The sequence below is a fragment of the Lepisosteus oculatus genome, chromosome 6 (assembly GCF_040954835.1).
Source record: "Lepisosteus oculatus isolate fLepOcu1 chromosome 6, fLepOcu1.hap2, whole genome shotgun sequence".
NCBI classification, from domain to species: Eukaryota; Metazoa; Chordata; class Actinopteri; order Semionotiformes; family Lepisosteidae; genus Lepisosteus; species Lepisosteus oculatus.
Window position 1 is genome coordinate 45,333,726 of NC_090701.1, and position 24,849 is coordinate 45,358,574.

The window sequence follows — 24,849 nt, forward strand, 5'->3', positions numbered from 1 at the left end:
ATATTGTAACACACTCATTGTAACACATTACATTTCAAAATGTAAAAGTCATCACGTGTTATCACACCCCTTTGTATTGATAACTGCATGGATTGTGAATGTGCAATAACACGAGATTCTTAGTTTATTCGACGTTTTGCTATTTCCTCAACAGGGTATACACAAGTATACACAAGTATAAAGTGTAATTTGTACAGCAATGATAACGGATTTGACATTGCGGTGACATTGTACGCCAAGATATACTGATCAAGTGTTTGAAAGGCAGTTAAGCCCAAATGAGACATTGTTGGGCTCGCACAGGATCATGCAATCATTATACCGAAGGAATATTAAAGCGCCACTCCCCAGGTGCAACTGAACAATCATGGGCACTTTAAACAGTCAGTCCACTGGCCAATCATTCCAGTCGTGGTTTGCAACCAAACACCCCCTTCCCCCCCGTTAAAGCCTCGGCTTCCTTTGCTTGAGGACTAGTGCTCCACGCGTTGTGCGGTTTGTTTGCCTGTCTTTTATTCGGCGCTCCGGACACACTGATCCAGAAGCAGCGGAACCTGGCAAAAGATCGTCGGAAATTGGTCTTCAAGAGTTAGCAGAGTCGGGAGCGACAACTTAATTATAGAACCGGAGTGATCTACATTCGAACCGGGACTCCACGTCATTACAAGTCTTCCCTTCAGCTTTTTTTTTGGAAGAGATCTGAGGACCCCACGCTAATTAAGCAGTTAGTCTTAAGGTTCGAAGTTTTTAGTGTAATTAAATCTACCTCTACCTAGTGCCTAGACCGACTATCCCTAATAGAGGGACAAACCTGACCTAACCACGTTATCTTATCAGTTACAATGGCTGACTCAGAGATTGGAAATATTTACATTGCGTGTACTCTCAAATTAATCGCTGCTATTAATAATCGCTTGTGGTGAAGGTTGACGTCATCTTTTTCTTACTATTACCAAAATACAGCAGTAATTAATCGCGCTGCTGTTGGGACAGTACGATATTATTTTATAAGACTTTGACCCTCTGAGAGTGAGAGTCAAGGTGAGACGCGTCATCGGTCCTATTTCGTCACGCTTGGTCTGTTATTCGACACGGTCCGATTCCAAGAGAAATAGGTTCCGTTTAGTTGCCCATTGAAAAATCTGAAAAGGCTTAAGTAACAAATATACCCAGTTACTCTTAAAAACATACAACAACATATTTTCTCTGGGTTTGATTCCGGTAGTTTGAAGTAGATTGTGCCGCCATGTGGAGATTACCCATGCAGTCCAGAAGGACCGGGTGACCCGTATGTCAGTCTGTCTCAGAGAAACTAGGTGTGACTTGCCCTTTAACGGCCCAGAAACCGCTCTCTTACTCGCTCTCTATCTTTTCCTTCTTTTCTCCTTCCACCTCTCCTAGCCCCCCTCTCTCTCTCCGCCTCTACCCGCCCTCTCCCTTTGCCTGACAGCCCCGGTTTCTGTGCTTCAGTGCCGTGCCCGTCCTCAGCGTGCGCAGTCACTCCGGTGAGTCTTGGGGAGAGCTGGGCTCTGTGTGCGTGTCTCACTCTGTGTGAGGGAAACAGAGTGTGAGAAAGTGTGAGAGATGTGAGAAAGGTTTGCTGCTGATGAATTAAAATTACTTTTTACATGTTGTAGTTCCTTCAACAGTCTACCTAGTAATCATGAGTTTTACGTGATTGCCCTTTAATTTCCTAAGGACAATGTCCTGTCCATTAGAGAGGAAGAGAAGTCGCTTATCAGATTATCGCTAGCCAGTGGTGAGCGGATTATTTAAGTGGGTCACAGATGCGTGCAGTATAATGTCCGACTCACTGCTACATTATTCGTTTCAAAGTACTGTGGGTCGTGTCTCTCCACACGCCACACTGTCCCCCACCCCTGCACTGATCTGTATGACTGTTATACACGGTCACTTTGCATGTTGCACAGTCAAAAAATAGCAGCACCTCAATGACAGAGCTGTGCGCTACACTACACTATCCGGTTCTGTTTTTTTGTTGATTTGAAGTGTAAACTGATTTGGAACTCAGCAATTTATCGACCTGTACATTTTTATCGCTGGGCTGAAATGTAATAAGCGATAGTGCGACATTTGAACTGTGTGCACTGTGTCCAGTTAATAATAATAATAATAATAATAATAATAATAATAATAATAATAATAATAATAATAAAAGATACACTAATTTATAAATGTATCAAATGGCAAGACGAAGATACGACCCCCGAGCTATATCCATATCCCGTTAACGTACAATAACTCTGGAGGATAGTAGTTAATAACTGCATATATATACTTCCAACAGTTTAGAGACAGAACCAGTGTAACAACAACGACAATAAGAAGAAGAATAGGTAATGGTTTCATGTTGTTTTCCATTTCAACAAAAACTACGGAAAATCACATAGTGCTGGACCTGTAACATAACAGGCTGAAATATATCCTGTTCATAATCACCTATACAGTATTAACGGTAACTTGTGAGTTTCAGTTTTTAATGTAACACACGACAGTAGCTCCAGTATATTCTCTGTGAGCACAGAGGGAGCAGAACATGAGCATTTATAACTACACTGTACAGTTGCAGTTCAGCGACAGTTCGTTTGGGGTCATTAGTCATTTGGGCTAAGATACTGCAGGTGAAGAATGTGTTTTGTTATAAATACTATAGTTTTACACACATAGTGCTGCACTGTGGTGCTGTGCCGTTTACTATTCCGTTTGTATGTGTACACATGTTTCTCAATGTGAATACCCGTTACCCCTTGCTATTACTTTGAAATATACTTGCGAAGACTCTTACAATAGCGTGCTCCGTTTCACGCCGTACATTTTGCAACGAAGGCAGAGTAAAGTGTTTATGCCTTTAAAAATAATCAAAATTGTAGTAACAGTGAAAGGTACAGTATAAATAACGTCTGTATTCAGACAGTGGCAGTCAAGGACACAGATTATAACTGTATACAAGCTGTGCCAGTTTGGGCAGTAGATTATAACTAAGCAGTGATAATATCACTGTAACACTGTGTCTGGTATTAAGTTGGATGACATTGTCTAAAGGATAGTGAATTTTGATCAAGCCTTATGTGGATTCTAATGTTTTGAGAAATTACATGTTTTCCCTAAGGAAAAAATCATAGTCATTGGAATTAAACTGAAGAATAAACCCTAGACCGTAGGTTTCTGTATCAAAGAGTAGTCAAGCAAATATTGCCCTGTCAACAGAGCTTGTGGTAGAGGTCAGGGTGAGCAGAATAAGGAATCAGCTTTCTCAGCTACTGGGAACCATTCCACGGCAAAGGGCAAGAGCACAGGCATGACGGATTCCAGTCGAGCTCAGAGGTTACAGGGTTAAACTCCCCAGATGAAGAAAAATACCTTCTCAACGGATCTCGGTATCCCAATATAGATAATGCCGTCTACCGAAGACAAAAATACTGTAAGATCCTCTGTGCTTTTTAAAAGAAAACCCTTCATGTAACGAAAGCACCCCCTTCCAGAGATCGCGTCCGGTTGCTTTCGGGCTCCGAGAATGCACAAAGCTTCTCTCTTCTTTTTCATAACTGGAAAGTTGTGGGTTCAAATCGCACCTGAGACACTGCTCTTGTGCTCTTGAGCAAAGTACAGCACGCAAATTGCTTCAGTAAAATACCGCGTGGTAAAAATGGTTGCAAATGTATGACGCTTTGAATGTGAGGAGGGAATCCACCTGTGACAGAAAAACGACAGCACATTCCCCGTGGGATACTGGTATCCTACTGACTCGAAAACACCCGGAATCCCTTTTTTGTCATAGTTTTTTTTTCCACTTCAATTTTACAATTGTTAAGATCCAGGGTCCGATTGTATCTTGTGATCCCACTTCGGAGAATAATGTACTGTATGGATGTAAAGGTTAATGAATCCCACTTTGCAGAGTTTCAGTCTATCTGAAAGGAGCACTAAAACGAGGGCCACCACAAATTCCTTGGATCCTATTTATACGGCGCAGCCGTGTACACATTTATCAGTTTCCTGCCTGCGTGTCTTCAGCGAGACGCGCTCTCTCTCTGTGGGTGCGACTCGCCGGCTGTGACAGATGTCCTAGAACGGGCTGCTGCCGTGGGGTTAGAAAATCGGCGTCCGAGCAACAAAGGACCAAAAGGGTAAAATCCACACTGACAAGAGGAAAAGGTAAAAAACCTCAGGTTGCGGATCTGTGAACCTGCGGAACCTCTCCGGGTGAGTGGTTTTCAACGCCCAGAAATTGTTCTGTTTTTATTGCTTTTGTATCGTCGAATTAAGCTCTTGCTCACATCTGGATATAAGCCCACCTGTGCACAGGACCGTTCGGCTGTCATGTGCTACAGAGCCCGGCACAGAAAAGACTGAGCGCGGCTGCGGGTATCACAAACCAGTAGTTCAGTGACGAGCCTTTACTCCACGCGTCTTGCCCTGTTCATGTCGGGCGGGGGGAAACTTTTTCTTTAAAAAACTCGTCCTCGTCCCACCTGCCCGCTCTGCTCCTCTTCAGCCAGCGGAGTTTAAAAGGCAGCAAATTTCAATTTTGTATCTTCCGCGAAGTGAAATATGACCCCACGCGCATTTTTCCATTGAGGCAACATCGGCATTGTACAGTATTTGGTAGTAAAGCAGAATGTTGAAGCGTTGTGAGACTTACATCTGTGGCAAACGTGCAAAGTCCAAAAATAGATGGTATGCACAATACACAGTAAACAATTTAAAACGCCAGGTAGATTATAGCACAGCATTCTGCTTTAAGGGGGCATGTTATAGCTCAGGGGGCTGCGTGCTCGCCCCAGAGTGAACGCGAGTAATTTCTGGTATTCAATCGTAATCCAACCCCCCAGTCCAAACCGCTAAAGTGAGACGCGATAGAAGCTTCGCACTGATCTGAGCAGTGCCGCCTAGTTTAGCTGTGACGATCATCGTGCATTCGCCTTTCATGTGTATCTCCAATGGTGAAGAAAGTCGGTCAGAGGCAATGTTTGGCCGATATTACAGAAACAATGGATTTTAATCAAACGAAAAGACGAAGCTACGACCCCCTACCCATATCCATATCCCGTTAACAAACAATAACTATCTAGGACGCTAGTTAATCACTGGATATACTTATTTCCAGGGTAAAACACTAGATTATAACAGTTTACAAACAGCACCAGTGTAACAACAACAGCAACACTACTACAAGTGGGTAGCTGCGTCAGTATGCGTAGGCTGCAAAGGAACAAGTGAGCCTCACATCTGAAGAAGGCTCCACGGCCGAAACATTGTGTTTTCTTTCTTCTCTTTTCAGCATGGAATAAACAACACTACTGCTACTAATAATAATAATCCTTACACTTATATAGCCCTTTTCTGGACACTCCACTCAAAGCGCTTCACAGGTAATGGCGACTCCCCTCCACCACCACCAGTGTGCAGCCCCACCTGGGTGATGCGATGGCTGCCATAGTGCACCAGTACACTCACCACACACCAGCTGTCAGTGGGGAGGAGAACAGAATGAAGAAGCCAATTCAATTATTCAATTCTTACTGTATACAGGCAGTGCAATTCTAGAACACTAGGTTATAGCTGGATACAGACAGTGCCAGTGTAGGATACTAGGTTCTAACTGTGTACACGCAGCACCAGTTTGGGCACTAGAGTATAGCTATGCAGTGATAAGGTCACTTTAACACTGTGTCCCTGGTAACATGGTGGATGATATCTAAAGAGAAGTGAATTGTGGTCAAGACCTATTTGTGGTTGTTAATGTTCCGACAAATGACATTTCGTGCAACAGCACAGGCATGATGGATTCTTGTCGTACATGATGGGCGCCTGTCATCCATGATCCTCAGAGAAACTGCTATTCTGCTAGAATGGAGAAGGGGCACAGGGTCAGAGTGGGTGTGTGTGTGGGGAGGTATCCCAAAGAGAGTCTGCAGGGGAGAAACACTGGGAGCCAGGAACCCCAGGGAGAGACAAAATGTCAAAGGACTGGAAAGGAAAGGATTTACTGCAGCTGTGGGTGACTGTGATGTAACTGGACTCCATGAAATAGGACTGGCTGGGAGTGGAGGCGACAAATACAACATCTTCCAGGAGAAGTTCAAGTAGGGAGCTGCATGAGCATGCGTAGGCTGCAAAGGAACAAGTAAAGGTTTATTCCTTGCTGAACGGAGAGGAAAAGAAACTCAAGATTTTGGCTGTGGAGCCTTCTTCGGGGAGCCTTCTTCAGGTGTGAAGCCGAAACTCTGTGTTGCTTTCCTTCTTTTTTCAGTATGGAATAAACCTTTACATCTTCCAGGAGAGGCGGGAGGTGTAGCTATTAACTGCTTTACAACGGGAATCTTCAAGGAAGAAGCTTGACCTACATGACTCAAGGGTCTCAGACCGATAAAAACAGTCCAGTGATAAGAGTTTGCTACAAACCAAATCCAGATAAATACTGCAGTCTTATTCAGTGATCATTCGTGTTAAGGCCGAAGTGGTTATCTTACATTTCTTGAAACAGACAGAAGCATCAGGATTTTTAGCAGTTTAAAATAAAATGAAGCACAATGGCTGACAGTTGCTTTCATCCCTGGTTTGGCAGAGCAATGTCTGGTTTGCAATGCATTTTTACCTATAATGGATTTCAGCACCAACAGTGAAACATGAGCATGAGGGCACATATGAAAACTTCAAAAAAGTATATCTGAATCTGACCGGGAGGTGCTTTGTTACGCAAAGGGTGGTGGGAGCATGGAACAAGGTGCCCCGCCATGTTGATAAGGCTAATACCCGGGCTTCTTTTCAGAAAATGCTGGATGAGATCTTTGGATCAATCAATCACAATTTAAATCTTGTGTGGGAAAATGCCTGGACAATGCAGGGCCTGATAATCTTGTTGGTAAAAGCTTGGCTTTATCATGGTGGGAGAAAAAATAAAGACATTAAGTACAGTTTCTAAATGTCTACAAACAGCAGCTGCAATCACCAGTAGTGAGAATGTGTTTCTTCCATCTCTGGACCTTGAATACATGAAAATTACATTCATACAAAAATCATAACCTGTCTGTTATACAGCACTAAACCAAAAAGAAAACTCAAACTTTCTATAACAGTCCAACGTCCCCTGTATGATATTTCTCTTTCGCACCTAAAAAAAGAACCAGTAGACCGTAATCACTATAAATCAGTATACTTGTCAGTGTCAGTGTCAGTGTCAGTAACACTATCTGGATCAGTGTCTGTGCTGACGGACTCTAGCCCACATTCCTGCATATAAGCTCTCTGTGTCCGATAGAAACAGAGGGTGAGAAAGTTCAGCCACAGTCTGGAGTCTGTGTAATGTAATTTTCAAAACCCAGGTTCAAGTAATTAAAAATTAATCAAACACACTGACTAAACAGATCTCTCTGTCTCTCTCTTCAGTGGTTCCTGTACTGTCCTGGGTTATTCTCTCCCAGCTCCATCAGCTCTCCCCCGGCAGGCCATTTGCTATGTCAGGATCCACCTCTGTCTCCCCCAGTGGCTCCCAGGTCATGCGCCTCAAGGAAGGAGGTGCTGGTTTGGGGGCGCTGCGCCAAGAGGAGAACGAAGAGGCTAACATGCTGTTCCAGCTCCTTCAGGACGCCTTGAGAGAACTGGGGCTCCCCCTGACTCGGGATGGGACATTCCAGGGTGGCGCCCCTGCAGCTGGTAAAATCCCAATAAGAGTTGGCATTCAGGAATTCTGTGTTGTGGCTGCAGCTGAGAACTCTATTGCTCCACTGACCACTTATTCAGAAAAGAGAGAGTGAGTGGTGCCCTCTCACCATCAAGAGAACAACAGAACATCACTCTCGCTTAGAACAAAGTGAACTACTTCACTTTCTGGGTGTGAGAGGGTGGCTCGAACAAGATTGAGAGATTTGAACCACTTTCCCCACAGTCCTCTTAGTCTCCTGACCGCGTGACAGAAAACAATTGTTCAGTTTATGATTTCGAAACCAGGAAGCAGTGGTTCCAGCTTTGGGACTGATTGGTTGTGTGCCTGTTTGGTTGTTTCAGAATAGAGGGCAGCTCTTCACTGGCGGAGAGGGAAGTGACTGCTTGTCCACACAGTCATGGGTTGAGAGAATCTGTGAGGAACTGTGGAATTGCAGGAAGATAGGCAGGACGTTAGTAGGAGTGAAAATGCTCACATAACCCCAACAACTGTCTTATTCCACTGTGGAGAAACATTAACTCCACCCAGCATTTGGCACAAGACTGACTTCTTCAAGTCAAAACGTCTTCAAAGAGCATGGCTGATCAGGGGGTAATCTTTCAGCTCTTCGCCCCAAACTGAGCTTTGTGAAATTAAGACTCACAGTTTAGTTGCTGATGCAGACAGATTTCCTTGCAAGCTATCCAGGGGTTGTAAGATAACGACTGGAAAAATAATGACAAAAAACAGCTGGCTTGACTTCTTTCAAAATGTTTTAAATTAAAAATGTCCAGTGAGATTAATAAACTTTCTCTCTCAGTGCAGTGTTAAGGTACTGTAGTGTCCAATCAGTCTCTGTATTTGTCCTGTATGTATTTATCTCTCTCCAGGTGAATCCTACTCTGCAATGTGTATCTGTGTGCTCGGCTCTCCTCTCCCTTACTTGTCTCTGCTGTTAGAAGCAGGTACAGTGTCTCCAGGTAAGCAAGCTGTTTCATATCGACTCACTGCCTGACTGCCTGAGTGACTGGATACAGTATATATGTTACCTGTGGTGATGGCTTGAGCTGTGTAAGAGGAGAGACTGATTACAGCAGTGGGTTCAATTAATGAACTGTTGCACATGAGTATAGTTAAGAATTAGTACCCGTTAACAAGGTTCTGTACAGAATTCCTCTTCTGTCTTGTTTCTGTTTTCTGATCCCACAGTCAATAAGAGCTGTTGCAGCTGTTCCTTGGTGTCAAATCAGGGTCAATTTCTTCGCTGGCAAAAAAAATGAACTTGGCAGCTGTTTGGCACAGCTGATAACAATGACCTTATCTAAAGGGGCAATGAAAAGTGCACTTGCTTTGACCTTAGCCTAGCCTAGACCGTATTGTGGTAAATCATGCTAATGTTTAGTCGGCTGCAGTAAATCAGAGGGAAAAAATCTAACTGTTAATAATAAGGGGATGTCAACTAGTAATGAGAACGAAAAATGCCCAAATGTTCCTCTTCCTTGAGTAAGAATTTGAAAAGGAAATATCTGCCTAATCTGCAACAAGGGTCAAATTAAAAATAACAGAATTTATCAAGTTGAATTTCTAAACACACGGTAACATGACCTTTTTGTCTGGACGTCATGACCCTACATTACCCGAGAAAAAACGATCCGTCTCTCTTTCCCACTTGGAAAGCAGACTTGGGCTGTATGCCCGAGTCAAGAATGTCACTCAAGCCCTTGACCTCTGCAAATCTGACTTACCCTCTGGTTCCTTACCCTCTCTGCCCCTTTTTTCCATCTGCTGTTCCAAACCAAATCTTGTTTATGTCTGCCTTTTTTTCCATCCCAGTCATGTTGCAGTACTGTACTGTACCGTCCAGTCAGTGTGTCTGTATTAATCTCTCTCTCAATAGTGTCAATGCGTAGTGTAGTATCCAGTCAATATGTGCATTAACCATCCTGTCCTAGTGAAGTGTTACTAAATTAACTCCTCTCACCCAGTGCAGTGTTGATGTTCACCCAATTTGATAGTAGTAGTCAAGGTGATCTTGACTGCTCAGGTCTTTGCAAAGGGAGCCCTACTCCCAACAGTCAGCTGCTCCAGGTTTTGTGGGACTCCAGAGAACGTGGGCCAAAAGCACTGCTCTACACTCACCCCTTCTCTTTCTCTCTCTTTCAGGGGATGCCCTCCTTTGTCTCTCCCCCACTTGGCTTTCTTGCTGCCCTTCTCCTCCATCTACTTTACTGCTGGTCCATCGGGCTGTGTCCTTTGATTTGGGGGGCCGCACCCAGTTGTTGACCTTTGACCCCCCAAGGCAGGTTACCTATTTTCTCCCCTGTGCTCCCTGGGCAGAACAGATACAGGAAGTGACCCGGGAGCTGGATTGCCCCATGGGAGGCTCAGCAGATCTCTTCCAGTTCTGGGGCGACACTCTGAATGCCCGGATTGCATTACAGAGAGGGGGTCTCTGCTGCCCCCCTACTTTGGCCGTGGTCCTCAGTCCCCTGACAGACAAGCTAAACTATGGAGGGGACGAGGCTGGGGTATGCATTGTGGAGGTGACTGACTTTATGAAGGAGGAGGAGGAAGAGAGGGTGAGGAAGGCAGTGCAGAGCTTCCTGGAGTCGGCAGTGGTGCAGAGATCAGGAAAGGTAAGTAGAGGGTGGGTCGTTAACACTATCATGGTAATTAATAGTAGTAATGTTGACATATTAGCATATGGTTGAGGATATAATATTTTCTACATGAAATATATGAAAAGTATATAATTGCAACAAGAGAAATAAGATTAAGTTACACAACATCAGTCAGATCTCAATTATAATATTGAGTTCAGTTGTGTCACAAAAACTAAGTCGATCATTCTTTATCAAGATGACTCTTCAATATGAGATTTATAAATGAATGTATTTAGGGTAATTTGAACCAAAATTAGGAAGCGTCTTCACAGAAAGTGTAGAGAAACTGTGATTGTCTGGGATAAACTGGGAAGCCATGCTATAGAAGATGATGCCATGGCTCTATAAAGACATGGCCAAAAGCCATTGGAGGAAAACTGCACTACTGGGTCACTAATTGATCTGAACACACCCGCTCTGGTGTTTGTCTAAATTCTTATTGCAGAAATAGGCCCATTAGCAATTACAGTGGTAGAACAATTACAAGGCAGAAAAGCCTTGCAGATTAAGTCTTGCAGAGCAGATTAATGAGGGGAAGTGCCCAGCTCTCTTATTTACAAAATAGTAAATTTTGCTGAGAGGTAGCAGTACTTGAGTCTTGTGTCAGTACCATGTTACTGTACTGACCGGCAAGGCTATTGCATTACAATAGCCTTGCCGGTCAGTACACTGTTATAACAGTCCAGTCTCTTAATGCTGTATTAAGACAATTTAGTCAGTGCAGTTTTAAAATAGTCTAGTCAGTCATCTCAGTTTTCTAATAAGTCTAAAAGTGCAGAATTAATTAAAGCATTGTATTATCCAAGTGTGAATGGAGTAGCTTTAGTCTGTAAATGTAGTTCTCCGTCTGCCCACCAGGTAGTGCTGAAGTCAAGCAGGGCCCAGTGGCCAGGCAGGGCTGGAATTCCTGTGCGCTTCCTGGACCAGAAAAACTTGGAGGCAGTGTGGGCAGGGCTTTGTTCTCTGCTGCCTCTACTGGAGAAAGGGGAGGCTGCATTGCTGGAGGCCTACTGTCCCACCTTGACAAGGGGGGCTCGGGTTCGACTACAGAGCTGGGAGGGGTATCAGGGTGAGAGAGGGAACCCGTCTTCACATCTGTCACAACATGACCTAGAGGAACATAGCTCACATGCTCAAAAGCAGTACACTACAGAGTTTTAGTACAACGGTGACATACAGCACAGCACAGCACAATGTAACTACACAATCCTAGTTTAGTACAGCACAGTACAAACAGTATAGCATAGCACAGTGTAGCCACATGCCTAGTGCCATGTAGTGCAATAGTGACAGTATAGGAAAGCACAGTGTAACTACATACATAGTTCAGTACAGTACAATAGAGACAGTACATCACTGCACAGCATAGCTGCATGCCTGGTTCATTATAGTACAAGAGAGAGAAGAGTAGAGTGCAGTGTAGCTGTTGTCCTCTCCTGTAGAAACCATCTCTGCGTTTCAGATGCGAATATTCCAGCTCCTGAATTGTCCATGAAAATCTGCGCTATCGTTACCAGATCTCCACAGGATGTCCCTCTGCTCTACAAGGTGAGGCAAAAAAGAAAGACTAAGAGAAAACATCTCCTAGCCTCCTGGTTTTAACCTCTTTCCCTTTTCATCTCAGCTGGTGTGCAGGGTTGGAGTCAGTGACTCTCCTCTCTCCCACCGGGACTCCCTCCCCCAATCACTGGACACCGCGCTGCGGGAATGGGGCTTCTCTGATCCCTCCTTCTGCCTCTCAGTCCACCGCCTGCTGTCCCAGACTGCGCAGCGATGCCTGCGTGTTGTCATGGATACTGAAGCAGGCCTGTCTCCTGACCAACGTGGAGGCATAGCCGCCCAGACTGATCTCATTGGTGAGCACAGAACGAGAGCAGACATGATTCCTGGTCAAATCTAGTGGGTTTTTAGCTTCAGTTGATTCATGATGATAAAGTGAGTCCTTAAAGGTCACGAGATCAGTAGTTTATTCTAGAGTCACACAACCTTCTCCTTCCATGCTACTTGATGTTTGTTTTTGTAGTGAGCAGGTTGGAGTGGTAGTGAATTTTTGTTACACGTTGATTATGTTATAATCATATATGTCAGGGGCCATAAACCACAAACAAGCAATTGAAAAAGTGATACAATATTCACACTATTATAGTTATTTTTAAACCTGAATGATCCTAAAATCTTCTGTCACCTCAAGTACTGTAAGTCCTCATTTCGAATGTTGTGTACAATATGGGTCACCTCCCCCAGCCACCCATAACATACTTCTTACTCTTTAGATCAGAACATACATTGTCTTGGTCAAAGTCTCAGAAATGTGCCTAAACACCCTTCCCTCCTTGTGGAATGAAATTTCTGTTGCCGTGTAAAAAAATAGCAAAACTGTCCTTCAACCCTTAGGCCAGGCATGGCAGTGGGATCTTGCGATCTTTTGCCACACGAACAGTGTCAGTTTCAAGTTTTAAGGAAAACAAAGGCATATCTCTCACTGTGTTTTCTCAGACACAAAAAGTTTTGTGCAAAACTGAAGCTCTTCCCATGATATGCTGACTTTCTGAAGACTTTCTCTCCTGTAATAGAAAGTTAGTGGACCAGTGCCTTGTGGCCACATCATCAAGTTACTTAACCCCCTAATGTAACTTTCTGAGGTTCAAGCAATACTGTCTTTGCAGGAGTGGACATGCTGCTCTGCCTCTCGAATGGTAGTGCGGAGCTGACCCCTGTGGTCCTGGGGCTGCATTCCTGGCAGTGTCTTCAGAGCTGTGCCCTGGGGACGGCTGCAATGACAGGGAAGGAGGAGAGAGGAGAGGCAGAGAGCCCTGGCTCCCTCCTCCACACCCCTCTCACTCGCTCACAGCGCCACCTGCTGCGGGGGAAGAGTGTGCTGGTGATTGGGGCAGGGAGGATCAGCAAGAAGTTCGTCTGGGAATCCGCCAGAGACTATGGACTGAAGGTAGCAGGCTGAAGAGAGTGAAAGGGAATGACAGAAGGGAAAGACTAGTTAGGGGAGGAATGAAAGAGATTAGAAAATAACATGAAAGGAAGGACAACATCACCTGTTCCCACCTCCTTCTGCATCTGTAGAATCCAGTCATTGAGTGTCTGTGTTTTATTATATTAACCCACCTCTGTCTTTCTCTTTCAGATCTTCCTGGTGGAGTCAGACCCCTCTCACTTTGCAGCAGGGTTGGTCTCCAGATTCCTCGCCATGGATGTGACCGACCACCAGCAGGACGAGGAGCACTGTGCTCGCATCTGTGCTTGGCTCTCACAAAACGACCTCCAGCCTGATGGCTGCCTCTGTTTCTGGGATGACTGCATCGTTCTGGCTTCACTCATCTGCCAGCACCTGGGCCTCCGCGGCCCACCTCCTGAGGCTGTCCAGACCTCCAAGGAAAAGAGCCGTACCCACCTCCATCTTCTGGGGCTTTCTTCTTCATCTCAGGATGTAGGGTGTACTTCTAGAATATCCCGCAGTGCATTTCACCAGGACCACAACTTGCTCTCCAAGCAGAATGTCCACCTTCTGTTACCCAAGCCATCTGCCTTGTCCCTCGCTTCAGATCAGGAAGACAAAGAGGAAGAGCTGGGATCTTCTCTTTCCCACAGTGTTGATTGCAATGGGAAGAAGAGTTTTGGCATTGATGAATTGGCAAAAAGGAAGGATGTGTTGGTGGAAAAAGAAACTGACATCAGGGAAGACAGTGAAGAAGCACTTAAAGCTTTTGCTGATGCCAAGCACCGATTTGATAATGAAGAGAATGCCAGTTTGGGTAACAACACAGAACAGGCAATGAAGGAAGGGGGGACTGGGATGAACGTTCTTTCGCAAAACAAAAGAGAAATGTTTCAGAATTTATCTTGTGTGTGGAGTGAAGCTGATCTTAAAGAAAATGAGAATTCAGATATTGAGAAGCAGTTGATGGAGAAGATGGAGGAAAAAGCTGTAGACAGAGAGAACAGAATCAAGGTAGATACAAGGAATTTGGTAAATCTTCAGGGGAAGGACAGTACAGCCATAAAAAGTGATTTATTGGAAAAGAGGGAGCTTCAGATTCTAGTGGAGCAGACCAGGGATAGGGATTCTCCTCTAGTGAAGAAAGAATTGCCCCTTTCTCTGGCCACAGCACTCACAAACCAGTCTTATCTCCCCATCATAGAACCCAAATCCTGCTTCTCTCTACTGTCTCAGAATGAGCTCCTTAGCCCATCCAATCTCTCCCACAAATACCCCCAGCCTCTCACACTAGGTGTATCCCAAAGCCTTTCACTCAACAATGAAAAACTTTCCGAACAAAACTCATATTTCTCTTCCTCTAGCAAACCCCCAAATCAGTCCCTGAATTTGGTTCACCTCATTGACAATAATCCCCAATCCCTGCCCTCTTTCCCCTTTGAGTCTGCATCCAAAAGTTTCAAAATTTTCAGTTCCCAGCACCCAGACCCCCTAGGCCCTCTTGCCTCTCGCAGTCGCTCTGTCCCCCTGCTTTTCCCATCCCCCCGGATCTACGCTGTCCCTTGTGCACACGTGGAGAGTGCAGCCGACATCCAGAAGGTTGTGACAGATGGTGAGACTGGGGACGGCAGCATCAAACTCCGCTTCCCTGCCATAATGAAGCTGGAATACGGGGCCGGGGCCGTGGGCGTGAAGCGGGTCGATTCCCTGTCCGAGAGCCTGGCCCACCTGGAGAAAATCGCAGGTGACCTACGGGAGGAGACGGACTACCCCGGCATTGGGCTGGGTTGGGGGAATGCCATGACCCTGATGGAATATATTGGGGGCACAGAGCATGACGTGGACGTGGTCATCTTTGACGGCAGGCTGGAGGGAGCCTTTGTGTCTGACAACGGCCCCACAAGGGTCCCCGGCTTCACCGAAACTGCCGCCCAGATGCCCACTGGCCTGCCGCGTGATAAGGAGGCGCAGCTCATCGAGGCCGCTTACCGCTGCTGCCTAGGTTGCGGCCTGCGGGATGGGGTCTTCAACGTGGAGATGAAGATGACCCCTTCAGGACCCAAGCTCATCGAGATCAATGCCCGCATGGGGGGATTCTACCTGCGCGACTGGATCCGGGAGATCTTTGGGGTGGACATCCTCTTCTGTGCCTTCCTGATTGCCTGTGGCTTGGCTCCCCGCTTGCCTCCTCAACGTCTGCCCGCCCTCTGCCACCTGACAGGGGTGATGTGCGTGGTCTCCCAGCACCTCCACGCCTTGCGCACCACGGCCAGCCCCCCAGTGCTCAGGGAGCTGCACCGCAGGGGGGTGCTGCGGCTCTGTGAGATGGAGGAGGAGCTAATCGCTGGAGAGTATGAGGAGCCCTACTGCAACGTGGGGGTGCGTGCCGAGCGCCCCCAAGATGCCCGCCTCTCCCTCCTCACCCTCTCCCAGGCATTGGGCATTGACTCACCCCACTACCCCGTCAGCTACTTCCTGTCGCATTTTAAATAGGAGGAAAGGGGGGGATAGGTGACACAAGGGTAGGGAAACAACATTTCAGTCTTTCAGATTGGATTACAGTAAATTATATTGCAGCAGAGTACTGTGGATCAAATCCTACTGGAGTCAAATGTAGATTACCTTAGATTAAACTAAAGAGCATGTGATTTCTAAAAATCTGGGGAAATACCTTCCATTCCATTGTCTGCTCAGGATATTGTAGGGAGGGGAACAGTGATAGAAAATGGGATATCCAGAGAGATTAAAGCTATAGTTGTGTAATTGCGCAAAATCCTCTACATTAAGTCAAAGCAACTGCACTGATATTAAATTTCAGTATTGTGGTTTAAAGTAAATGGAAGCACACTATCAGCTTCCGAGAGACAAAAATAGTTTCAGCATTAGATTATAATACACCGGATAAAATTATTTTAGACCATATCAGATTACAGCCATAGATAATTACATTAAATGCATTATTACTTTACAGCTGATCACAGTATATTGCAATGAACTGTATTGAAAGGCAGCACATAAGTCTTTCATACTGAATGGAGTGATGTGAGTTTGTATTATAATTACTAGTATTGTACAAACACTCACCTCCATTTTATCTGAATAGGGTTAATTGGAAGGTTGCGCCTCTTGATTTTTCTTCTCAGTTAAATAGTTAATTAACCTAACAATAGGCTATAGTTGTCTTCCTTCATTGTTTTCATCTTTTAAAAATTTTGAGGGCTGCCTTTTAATTATTGTGTTTCATACATATCTTCAAATACCCAGTTTTCACATTTTCAAATATAAAGAAAAACAGTTCCTTCAATTAAGAGCTCATTTACTGTATATGAACAGGAACAAAAGCCCACAGGTGTGTAGATGCCCTGCACTAGAAGAACACTACAACAATATAGTAGTGTACTCTAATATATTAGTGAAAATACAAAGTTGGTGCATTATTACTACAGTACAGTATGTTATTGAACTAGAGTCCAGTTAATTGGGTTGGAACAGTGGATCATAACATTTTAGGCTTAACATTTTTGGGGCTCAAAACTTCTTTTCTGAGTTTTGTGTTCTCCAGCCACCCCACCCAGGTACTCCTGTCCTTTGCCAAGTCGTCTTTTTCCTCTCTTCCAGTTTTGGAAAAAGAGAAACAAATATCAAAGTATAATACAAAGGGGCAAAGTATAGGGGCAGTTGGGCAGCTCTTTTAGACTGGACTGGACTCCTCTGAGTGACGCTCACACTTGCCTTGCTGGGTTGTCCTGAATAACGGCATGTGCTAAGCAAATAAATATGAAGGAAACTTACAGAATATGCCATTTGAGCTCATTGGATTATGCTACATTATTCCATTTTATGTAAGAAAATGTCCTTTTTAGACAAAAAAAGGCTGCTTAAATACAGACATGGAATGTTGTCTGTTACACTGCAACAAATTAAAGATGCTGTAAAGATGATTGGATCAAATCAGATCTAGATTTTGTGCTAGATCTTGAAGTAGGTAGCTGCGTCAGTATGCGTAGGCTGCAAAGGAACAGGTAAAGGCTTATCCCATGCTGTAAGGAAAAGAAAAGAGACACAATGTTTTGTCTGTGGAGCCTTCTTTACCTGTTCCTAGATTAGTAGATATTAAGTTCATATTAACCACCTTTTGATAATGCTGATTCTAACTAACTAGCAAACTCGGGGGCCTAAGTTAGAGATCATACTTAAAATCTTTGTAGTAGCAGACGAGATTAAAGTAAATCACTATATAGTGCCTTGAAAAGTATTTACCAATCCTTCCAATGATATCTCATTTTCTGAATTTCAAAACGATGTATGTTTTTCATCAAAGCTTGAATGCTCAACCCAAACTCTTTTATGAGTGAAAGATGTTTTCTTTGAGTACTCATGTTTTAATTAAAATTAATGTACGCAATATTTTCAACTCAGCAAAATGTGATATGTTTGTGAAATGGTGAATGCTTGCAGGGCACTGTATTCTAGATTGAGAACACAGGCCAAATTAACATCAAATTGCATCAGTTTATACTAGATTAATAAATGATTAGAGATAATTTTTAGAATTGATCAGTAGCCTGAATTTTTTTTTGCAATAGAATATTGGATTAAAATGGTTTTATACCATAATAGTAGAACAAAGGAGATCAGATTGTATTAGGTTTCTAGATGAGAATACATGTATTTTAGACTACAATGAAGTAAACAATCTATTAATTTAGAGTTAAATTGGAATGAAGGTGGTTGAAACTAAACATTGTATTTTTTCAGCTCCTCTCAATTATTGTTCTTCATAGGTTAGAGTATGTCTAAATTTGGTATAAAACACAATAATGTATTCCTTTAGGGTTAGGAAATACTTCAGTCTTGTAGTAGATTTGTAAATCACATTATATCAGGGTGACACTAGGTGAAGCAGATCAAAATGCATGACATTAAAGCATACACACATCCAAGTTAAGGAGATCACTTTATTAAATGAAGTTGATTTATGTGAAGGGAAATAAAAAAAAATCTGTTTTACTAATTTCAGGCAGCAAAACAGAAGGGCATACAAGTGGAAATTTCCAAAATGGCACTAGAGCACATTCTTTTTTCTGGTAATGTTTGGTCAGGCTTCTCTGTGGGGCCTGGTCTCTCAGCCTGAGGATCACTGTCACTTTGCAGCACTTCAGGAGTGAGGGGCTAAGGGCAGAGGGGAAGGGGAAGTTTGGATGGCCAAATTTCTTGAGACGGAATTCTCCTCATGCTCCAGGGTCATGGCTTAATAGCGTCTGCACTTTATGGATATCTCATTGCAGCAGGGCATATGCATCTGATTTACATTACGAAATATGGTATTGACGTTGCAAGATTATATATTATCAGTCTCACACAAACCTTCTAGATTACAGTCATTTTATACTAATCTTCAGGATCACATTACTTCAGAAGTATTAATTGTCAATTAAAGAGGAGTGTGGGGAGTCTGGTTGCTCTAGCCAACATGAAGAAAGATGCAGACATCAGACAGAACTTTCATGGAATTTAAAATACTATTTTAAAATCATGTCCATAGAGAACAGCATGTTAATATTCCAATTCATTTCACCTTTGTATTATTATTATTATTATTATTATTATTATTATTATTATTATTAATGGTAGTAGTATTTATTAAACATATGGTGTGCATCCTGGAACTCAATGACTTTTGCTACAGCTCCAGCAGGCTGCAAGAGGGAACAGAGTATTCTCGTGAATGAGACAACAGCCATGAGATATTCCCTTTCTTATAGTTGATTGTTATTATTACAAGGTATGATTTTGGCTGATTTTTTTCCATCAATTCAAACAATAATAAATGATCCTGAAAATAATATTAGTTCATGTTTTATTATATAAATATGACAGCAAATTCAAGTGACAAAACATTATTTTATTTATTAGGACTTTACTATTATTTTAGTGCTGTATTAATTAGACTACTTCTCATTCAGAATATGTATTACAGAAGAGAAGCATTTTTAAGGCCTCGTAAAGAACATTCATCCTTTTCACTAATGGGAGGTTGTATACTGTAAATTATGTACTAATCATTAATAATAGGCCCTTCACATATGCTACATTCTACCACAGAGACGTACCACAATGCATGCAAACAGATATCTTTGACAAGATCAGTGGCTGTCAAAAAAAAAACTTTAATCAAAGCTTTACTGTGGTCATCCTATAGACCAAATTCAACTTTGGTCAGTGATTGTGGATTCAGTGTGTCGTAAGAGGAAAAGAAGACAATATCAATGTAACCATACAAAAAGGTACTCCTTCCACCTGATGGAAAGAAATCAGTAAATCCCAAATTTGGACATGGGTTGAATTTTTGTGGTAAGTCTCTTATCTCATAACCCCCTGACAAGCTAGTGGCTCCCAAGGATATTTTCTGTATTTTCTAATACTTCTAAAAAATCCAATATGTCCAACCACCCATGTTCCTAAGACTTTTTTACCAAAGACAGCTTAAGACTGGCCTCTTCCACTCCTCAAAACTGAAAAAGACTGTTTGAGGGCCTATTACGGTATGAGCACAAAATAGTGTGGACATCACTCAATGATGAGGTGTTTGAGGTGAGCAGGATAGCGGACCTTTATGTATGCATACAGGAGCGCAGTACAGAAGACAGGTCTGCATGTACTGTAGCTGAAAAAGAATACAGCAGTGTTTCCCTTTTTTATCTAGTGAGAGTCACACTAATTTAGTCATACAAGAGGACGCCAAAACAATAGCAGATATTCCAGTAGAAAAACATCTACATGACATTTTCTTAAGCGTTTTCAGTTGTTTGTGTACTAAGAGAACATTTAGTTTCACAACGGAATGCTTATTACTTGATAAAAGAGAGTCATGAGCGATTGCAGCTATCAACCATCTACTCGCCAAGGCTAAGGAAAGGTACGAGAACAGAGCCTGTTGTTCTTTTCTCAGAGCACAAAATTCTTAACCCTTTCGATTTCCTCAATAGAGTATTTGCAAATTTAAGAATAATATGGACTGAAGAAGAAATCAAACACTGACTATCAAATCCAGTGACTCTTTGGCAGTGTTTACTGGGAAAATAAGTGCTGTCAATGATGAGATGGAATATTTTTACATAGTACAAATACTGTGTACAAATTCACAGGAAAATGGACCCACACTGAAATGTGATTGCTCTAGAACAAGCTAGTACAGTATATAACACACCAACCTAATGCTACAGAAGACAGGTCATCTCCGTAACATACACCACACACAGACCATTTTCATAAAGATGTTTCAAGGAAGAAGATCCAGTACAGTCCTGTAACTCCCTGCAGTCATAAATATGATGAAAGCTTAAAACCTCAATGTGACAATTTGGGCGAGCTAAGTCAGCCCTAGCCAGGGTGTTTCAGCTGCATGCACCAGGCAGGGAACCATCCTCACAAACAGTATAATGTCTCTAAAGAACGTGCAGAACGTGCCAGTCCCACAGAACAGTAAAACATTACTAGCTCACCCTGGCACCCGAGCTGCAATATACACAGAAATTCTCAAGCAATAGGATAGTTTAGCATATTAACTGCTTCATCCCACAGGAAACAAATAGATCGTCATTCCTTTTGCCTGCTGGGAAATGGAGTTTCCACTTGGAGGCAAGGTAAATGAAACTACAAGCTTTAGCAGACTGAGTTATAGGCTGTAGTAGTTCAGGTGGGTAGCTGCGTCAGCATGCGCAGGCTGCAAAGGAAGGGTAGACGTTTCTCAGCAATCCTGGCCCAGACCATACTCTCTACTACGCTGTGTCACATTCTGTAACACTTTTCAAACACTGCAACATAAAAACTTCACCAGGCCCAACGTTAGACAGGCATTCACCCCTGAATATTCATAATGTGCTACACAGCAGTATTGATTTGATAACAGATTTTAAATTTGGTGGGCTGCAGTACTAACCATTTCCATGAATCTTTCTTTTCTTTCGCTCTTATTACAATTAAACCAGCACATTCTCATTCTGAGGGTTCTAGTTCTGATTTTATTTCTGGGCTAGTTGGGCATTAGTAAATGTTTAGACAAGTTAACAAAAGTGCTTGCAGGAAGCACAGTGGGCTATGTTGTTTCACAGCTGTCTGCTCGTATACTAATGGGAGCACAGCCAGTCCTCTTTGTACAGTCAGGTCTGTCTGTGTCTAGTGTCTATGGCGAGGCTGCAATCACTGAGCCTTTGCCTTGTCAGGGTCTTATTTCTCTTTCTTGTCTTTTACCCTGGTCAGATACTCAGCTAGTGTGTGTTACCTTTTTAGGTTCCTGTTGCAATCAAGTGTGTGTTGTGTTTGTGTTTCTCCCCAGTGGATGGGGTAGTGTAGTTTCATTTGTGCGGTGACTTGGATGATTTTGATTTATGGTGTTTGATCAGTGCTGTCCTGAGGCTGGTTGGTATCACTATTGTTTATGTCAGTGACCTTCAGGACCAGCTGGCTGAGGGGGGCTCTTCTCTTGGCTCGGAAGGGACTTGTGAGTTTTGGTCACTGCTTTTTAGGTGTAACCAATAATTTATTGCTGTTTTTTGTATATGCAATGGCTATTGGCCTAATCCAGCTCAGCATGCATTATTAGGTATGTTTCTCTGCACATGGAGGATGTTTTTATAGAATTCTGTGTGCAGGGATTCTATAGGGTGTTTGTCCCATGTGGTGTAACCCAAGTCTGTGATTGGGCACAGACACACTACAAGGGCAACTTTGTTGTTCTTGCATATTTCTAACAACTATTTCTAACACCTTTGATGAAGCCAAATGATTATAAAACCATAATTATATCAACTACTAAAAAGAAAAAAAATTGCAGCAAAACAATATGTATAAAAATCTTATTTAAAATTTAAAAACTTAAAAAACATACATAGTGGCTTAAAATATTAAAACCCACAAGAACTACGTTTTTTGATCGCTTCTAAAAGCCACACATTCATTCCAGTCTTTAGCTTGTAAATGTCAATAATTCCCAATGTAAAGTACTTTCAACCATGAAAGCCACAGTTCTTAAGTGGTACACCTAGGTCTCTCTTTCGGTTAGAATGATTGTTCATAGTGCTGTCTGTAACTTATCTGTTGCTTTTCAGTGCCTTCTGCCCCTAAGCTCGGTTTAGACAAAAATGAACATTTTGTTATTTTGCAAATAAATTTGTGATAAAAATGTTATTCTGTTATTTCAAGGATTTTATTCTAACGATTACAGTATTTGCATAGTGACTATATCTATTTAGATTACTACGGGTATATACATTTAAAATATAACTTGTTTACCCGGTCAGTTTTGTGTGTAACCAGGAAGAAGTAAAAAAGGAGAGATGCAGGAGGAAAGGTTTGGTGTGGAGAGGCAGGAATAAGCAAATTTAAGGAAGACAGATTACCTCCTTGAATTTATGTAGCATACAAGTGCCTTGCAAAAGTATTCAGACCCTTGACCGATTATTTCATTTGACTAAATTACAAATCCTACATTGAAATCTTTTTCTCTGTGATATTTTTCTTTCGAAGCACTGAAACTCAAAATTATTTTAATGTGACATTGTTTTATGTTAGAAAGTATTCTTAAGAAAAAGAAAAAAACTGAAATATGCCGTTTGCATAAATTCGCGATCCCTGAATACTTTTGCAAGGCACTGTTTATATAAGGATACTGTTAGTCCCTATATCTTTACAATATGTAGGGGTTTGGTTAATTTATTGGCACAATATTTAGCTGTAACAGTGGATTGCGTGAATTTACACTGGATACTAAGAATCAATCGGCAGAGCAACAAGGAGTCTTTACAACACACGAACACATGTACAGTATTGATGTAGTGAAACATAAAACATTCGAAGCTGAAAAGATACATAAAAAGAGGGATATTACCTTAGAATACCGTTGGTTACACTAAACCTCACCAATCCTATTAAAATAATTAACCTTCAGGCACTCATAAGTACTGCTAGTTGAGTGAATTCATTTGATATTAACATGTGTTCATATAACAATTTTATTCTCGAGAGGGGGACTATTGATTTATACTCATCTACCACTTCAGATTCGCAGACAGATGGGGAACAGCTGACCGGATCGGTTGCCCATGCTGGCTCGGTGCCACTTCAAGCCTCAGGCAGCTCGAAGTGTCGGCGAGAGAGAGATGTGCTGTAGCCTCCCGCTGACAGTCGATTCCTTCAAATGGATTGTCCGGTTAGCGTTGAGTTGAACTCGGACAAAGTCTGTGCACAGGGTGGTGCCTGCTCAGTCGGGGGAGTCACAGGGAAAAAAAAGGGAGAAAGTCGGTTTGCTCCTGGCGTACCGGCTACTGTTGAACAATGCTCTGTTCGTGTCGACAAAACCCCCCCAAAACAACCGTATTGCTCCAGTGATCAAATGAACGCTAGATGGTAGCTAGCTGGTCCCAAGGTCCTGCTCCAGGCTAGACCCCGGGCAGAATTCTGTCCTTACTTACGGGCTAACCCGCTAACTCAGGCCCAAAGTTCAGACTACAAGTGTGGCAGGCACATGGTTCTGTTGTCAGCCAGCCAAGCTGCTCCAGCGGAGACAGGAAGGCGGCGGAGATGGAGGCGATGCCCGGCTTTTTAACTGGGGAAAATAGGGCTGGTGCTTGGTCAAGAGGCAGCCAGGTGGAGTGGGTACCCACACCCGACGAGCCCCTGAATGATTGGTCATCCTGTTGGATGATTGATCGTGCCCTGCGACTTTTTATGTCCCTCTGTCGGACACCTACTGCTGAATAATGCTCCAGCAGTGGACATCTATTAAGGGAGTATTGATAATGGATCTGGACTGTGCCTGGAAAGATACCAATATCCTTACAGTTACTTTCTTTCTAAAGTTAATGAAACTCCGGATACTGAACTCGATCACTCCTTTTAGACCTTCTACACCTGTGATAATGTGAAAGTACCTGGTTGTCAGGGATAAAAGAAACGAGTCATCCCGCTCTTAGGCGTCATCACCGCCGTTAAAATCCACGGCGAAACTCCACGGGGATGCGCGCGGACTGATTCAAGCTCTGGTTCGGACAGAAAGACCCGCGGAGAGTCCCAGTCCGAACTGGTGAACTAGAGACAGGTAAATGTAGACTTGTATGCAAGTGCTCGCGTATGCGAGGCAACTCTTGGATTGTTTTCTGCAGCAGAAGTGACCCAGCCCTGGTACTGGGGACTCGCGCACCTGGTATTGCTCACTATAGCTAAGCTCTAAATTGAAACCAGCTAACAATCTGTATGATCGCGGAGGTCAGCGCCGAGACTCTATAAACCTTTACTCTACGGTCATTTGTTTGCTGTCTGACCTTTATCGGGGTTTTTTTTGTTTCAGAAAAATATACTTTAATAGGTCACACCAGTCGTATTTAACGTGTATTGCATTTGAATCCTTTACATATGTTCAACGTATGTTGTCTACCTGTGGTGTGACTGCACCCAGTATTGAATTACAGTTTATAAAGTACAACTGTATTTTACATATACTGTACAGTCATGTACTTCTCCAACCGTTCTGCTAGCAGGTAGTTCAGCATATTTGAAATGGTAAGAGAAAT

General features: G+C 43.0%; 1 protein-coding gene and 1 long non-coding RNA gene across 4 annotated transcripts; one reads left to right on the plus strand and one right to left on the minus strand.

Annotated features, from left to right (window-relative positions):
• The first annotated feature begins 475 nt into the window (after positions 1–475).
• Positions 476–19,125, plus strand: LOC102697335 (carnosine synthase 1). 3 transcript variants are annotated; one of them, XM_015339641.2, is made up of 10 exons: positions 476–736; positions 1,402–1,505; positions 7,411–7,677; positions 8,557–8,646; positions 9,830–10,302; positions 11,188–11,398; positions 11,792–11,877; positions 11,954–12,185; positions 12,996–13,276; positions 13,469–19,125. In XM_015339641.2, exons 3-10 carry the CDS (start codon positions 7,479–7,481, stop codon positions 15,770–15,772), a joined length of 3,876 nt encoding a protein of 1,291 aa, XP_015195127.2. In that variant the 5' UTR covers positions 476–736; positions 1,402–1,505; positions 7,411–7,478; the 3' UTR covers positions 15,773–19,125. The 3 variants fall into 3 exon arrangements, with proteins under 3 accessions (XP_015195127.2, XP_069047573.1, XP_015195128.2); XM_069191472.1 differs by having other exon boundaries at positions 727–736; positions 1,451–1,505; XM_015339642.2 differs by lacking the exons at positions 476–736; positions 1,402–1,505 and adding an exon at positions 4,043–4,224.
• LOC107076166 (uncharacterized) lies at positions 1,401–3,918 on the minus strand. The gene is made up of 2 exons (XR_001477544.2): positions 3,382–3,918; positions 1,401–1,547 (listed from the first exon to the last, which is right to left on the minus strand). It is a non-coding gene; the product is annotated as an uncharacterized lncRNA (long non-coding RNA).
• Positions 19,126–24,849: the final 5,724 nt, after the last annotated feature.

What these genes read in the sequence shown, in the direction of transcription:
- LOC102697335 (XM_015339641.2), top strand. Translation starts at nt 7,479, where the DNA reads ATGTCAGGATCCACCTCTGTCTCCCCCAGTGGCTCCCAGGTCATGCGC. An exon ending in AGCAGGTACAGTGTCTCCAG is followed by an intron (nt 8,647 to 9,829) that starts GTAAGCAAGCTG and finishes TCTCTCTTTCAG; the next exon opens with GGGATGCCCTCCTTTGTCTC. An exon ending in GAGCTGGGAGGGGTATCAGG is followed by an intron (nt 11,399 to 11,791) that starts GTGAGAGAGGGA and finishes TCTGCGTTTCAG; the next exon opens with ATGCGAATATTCCAGCTCCT.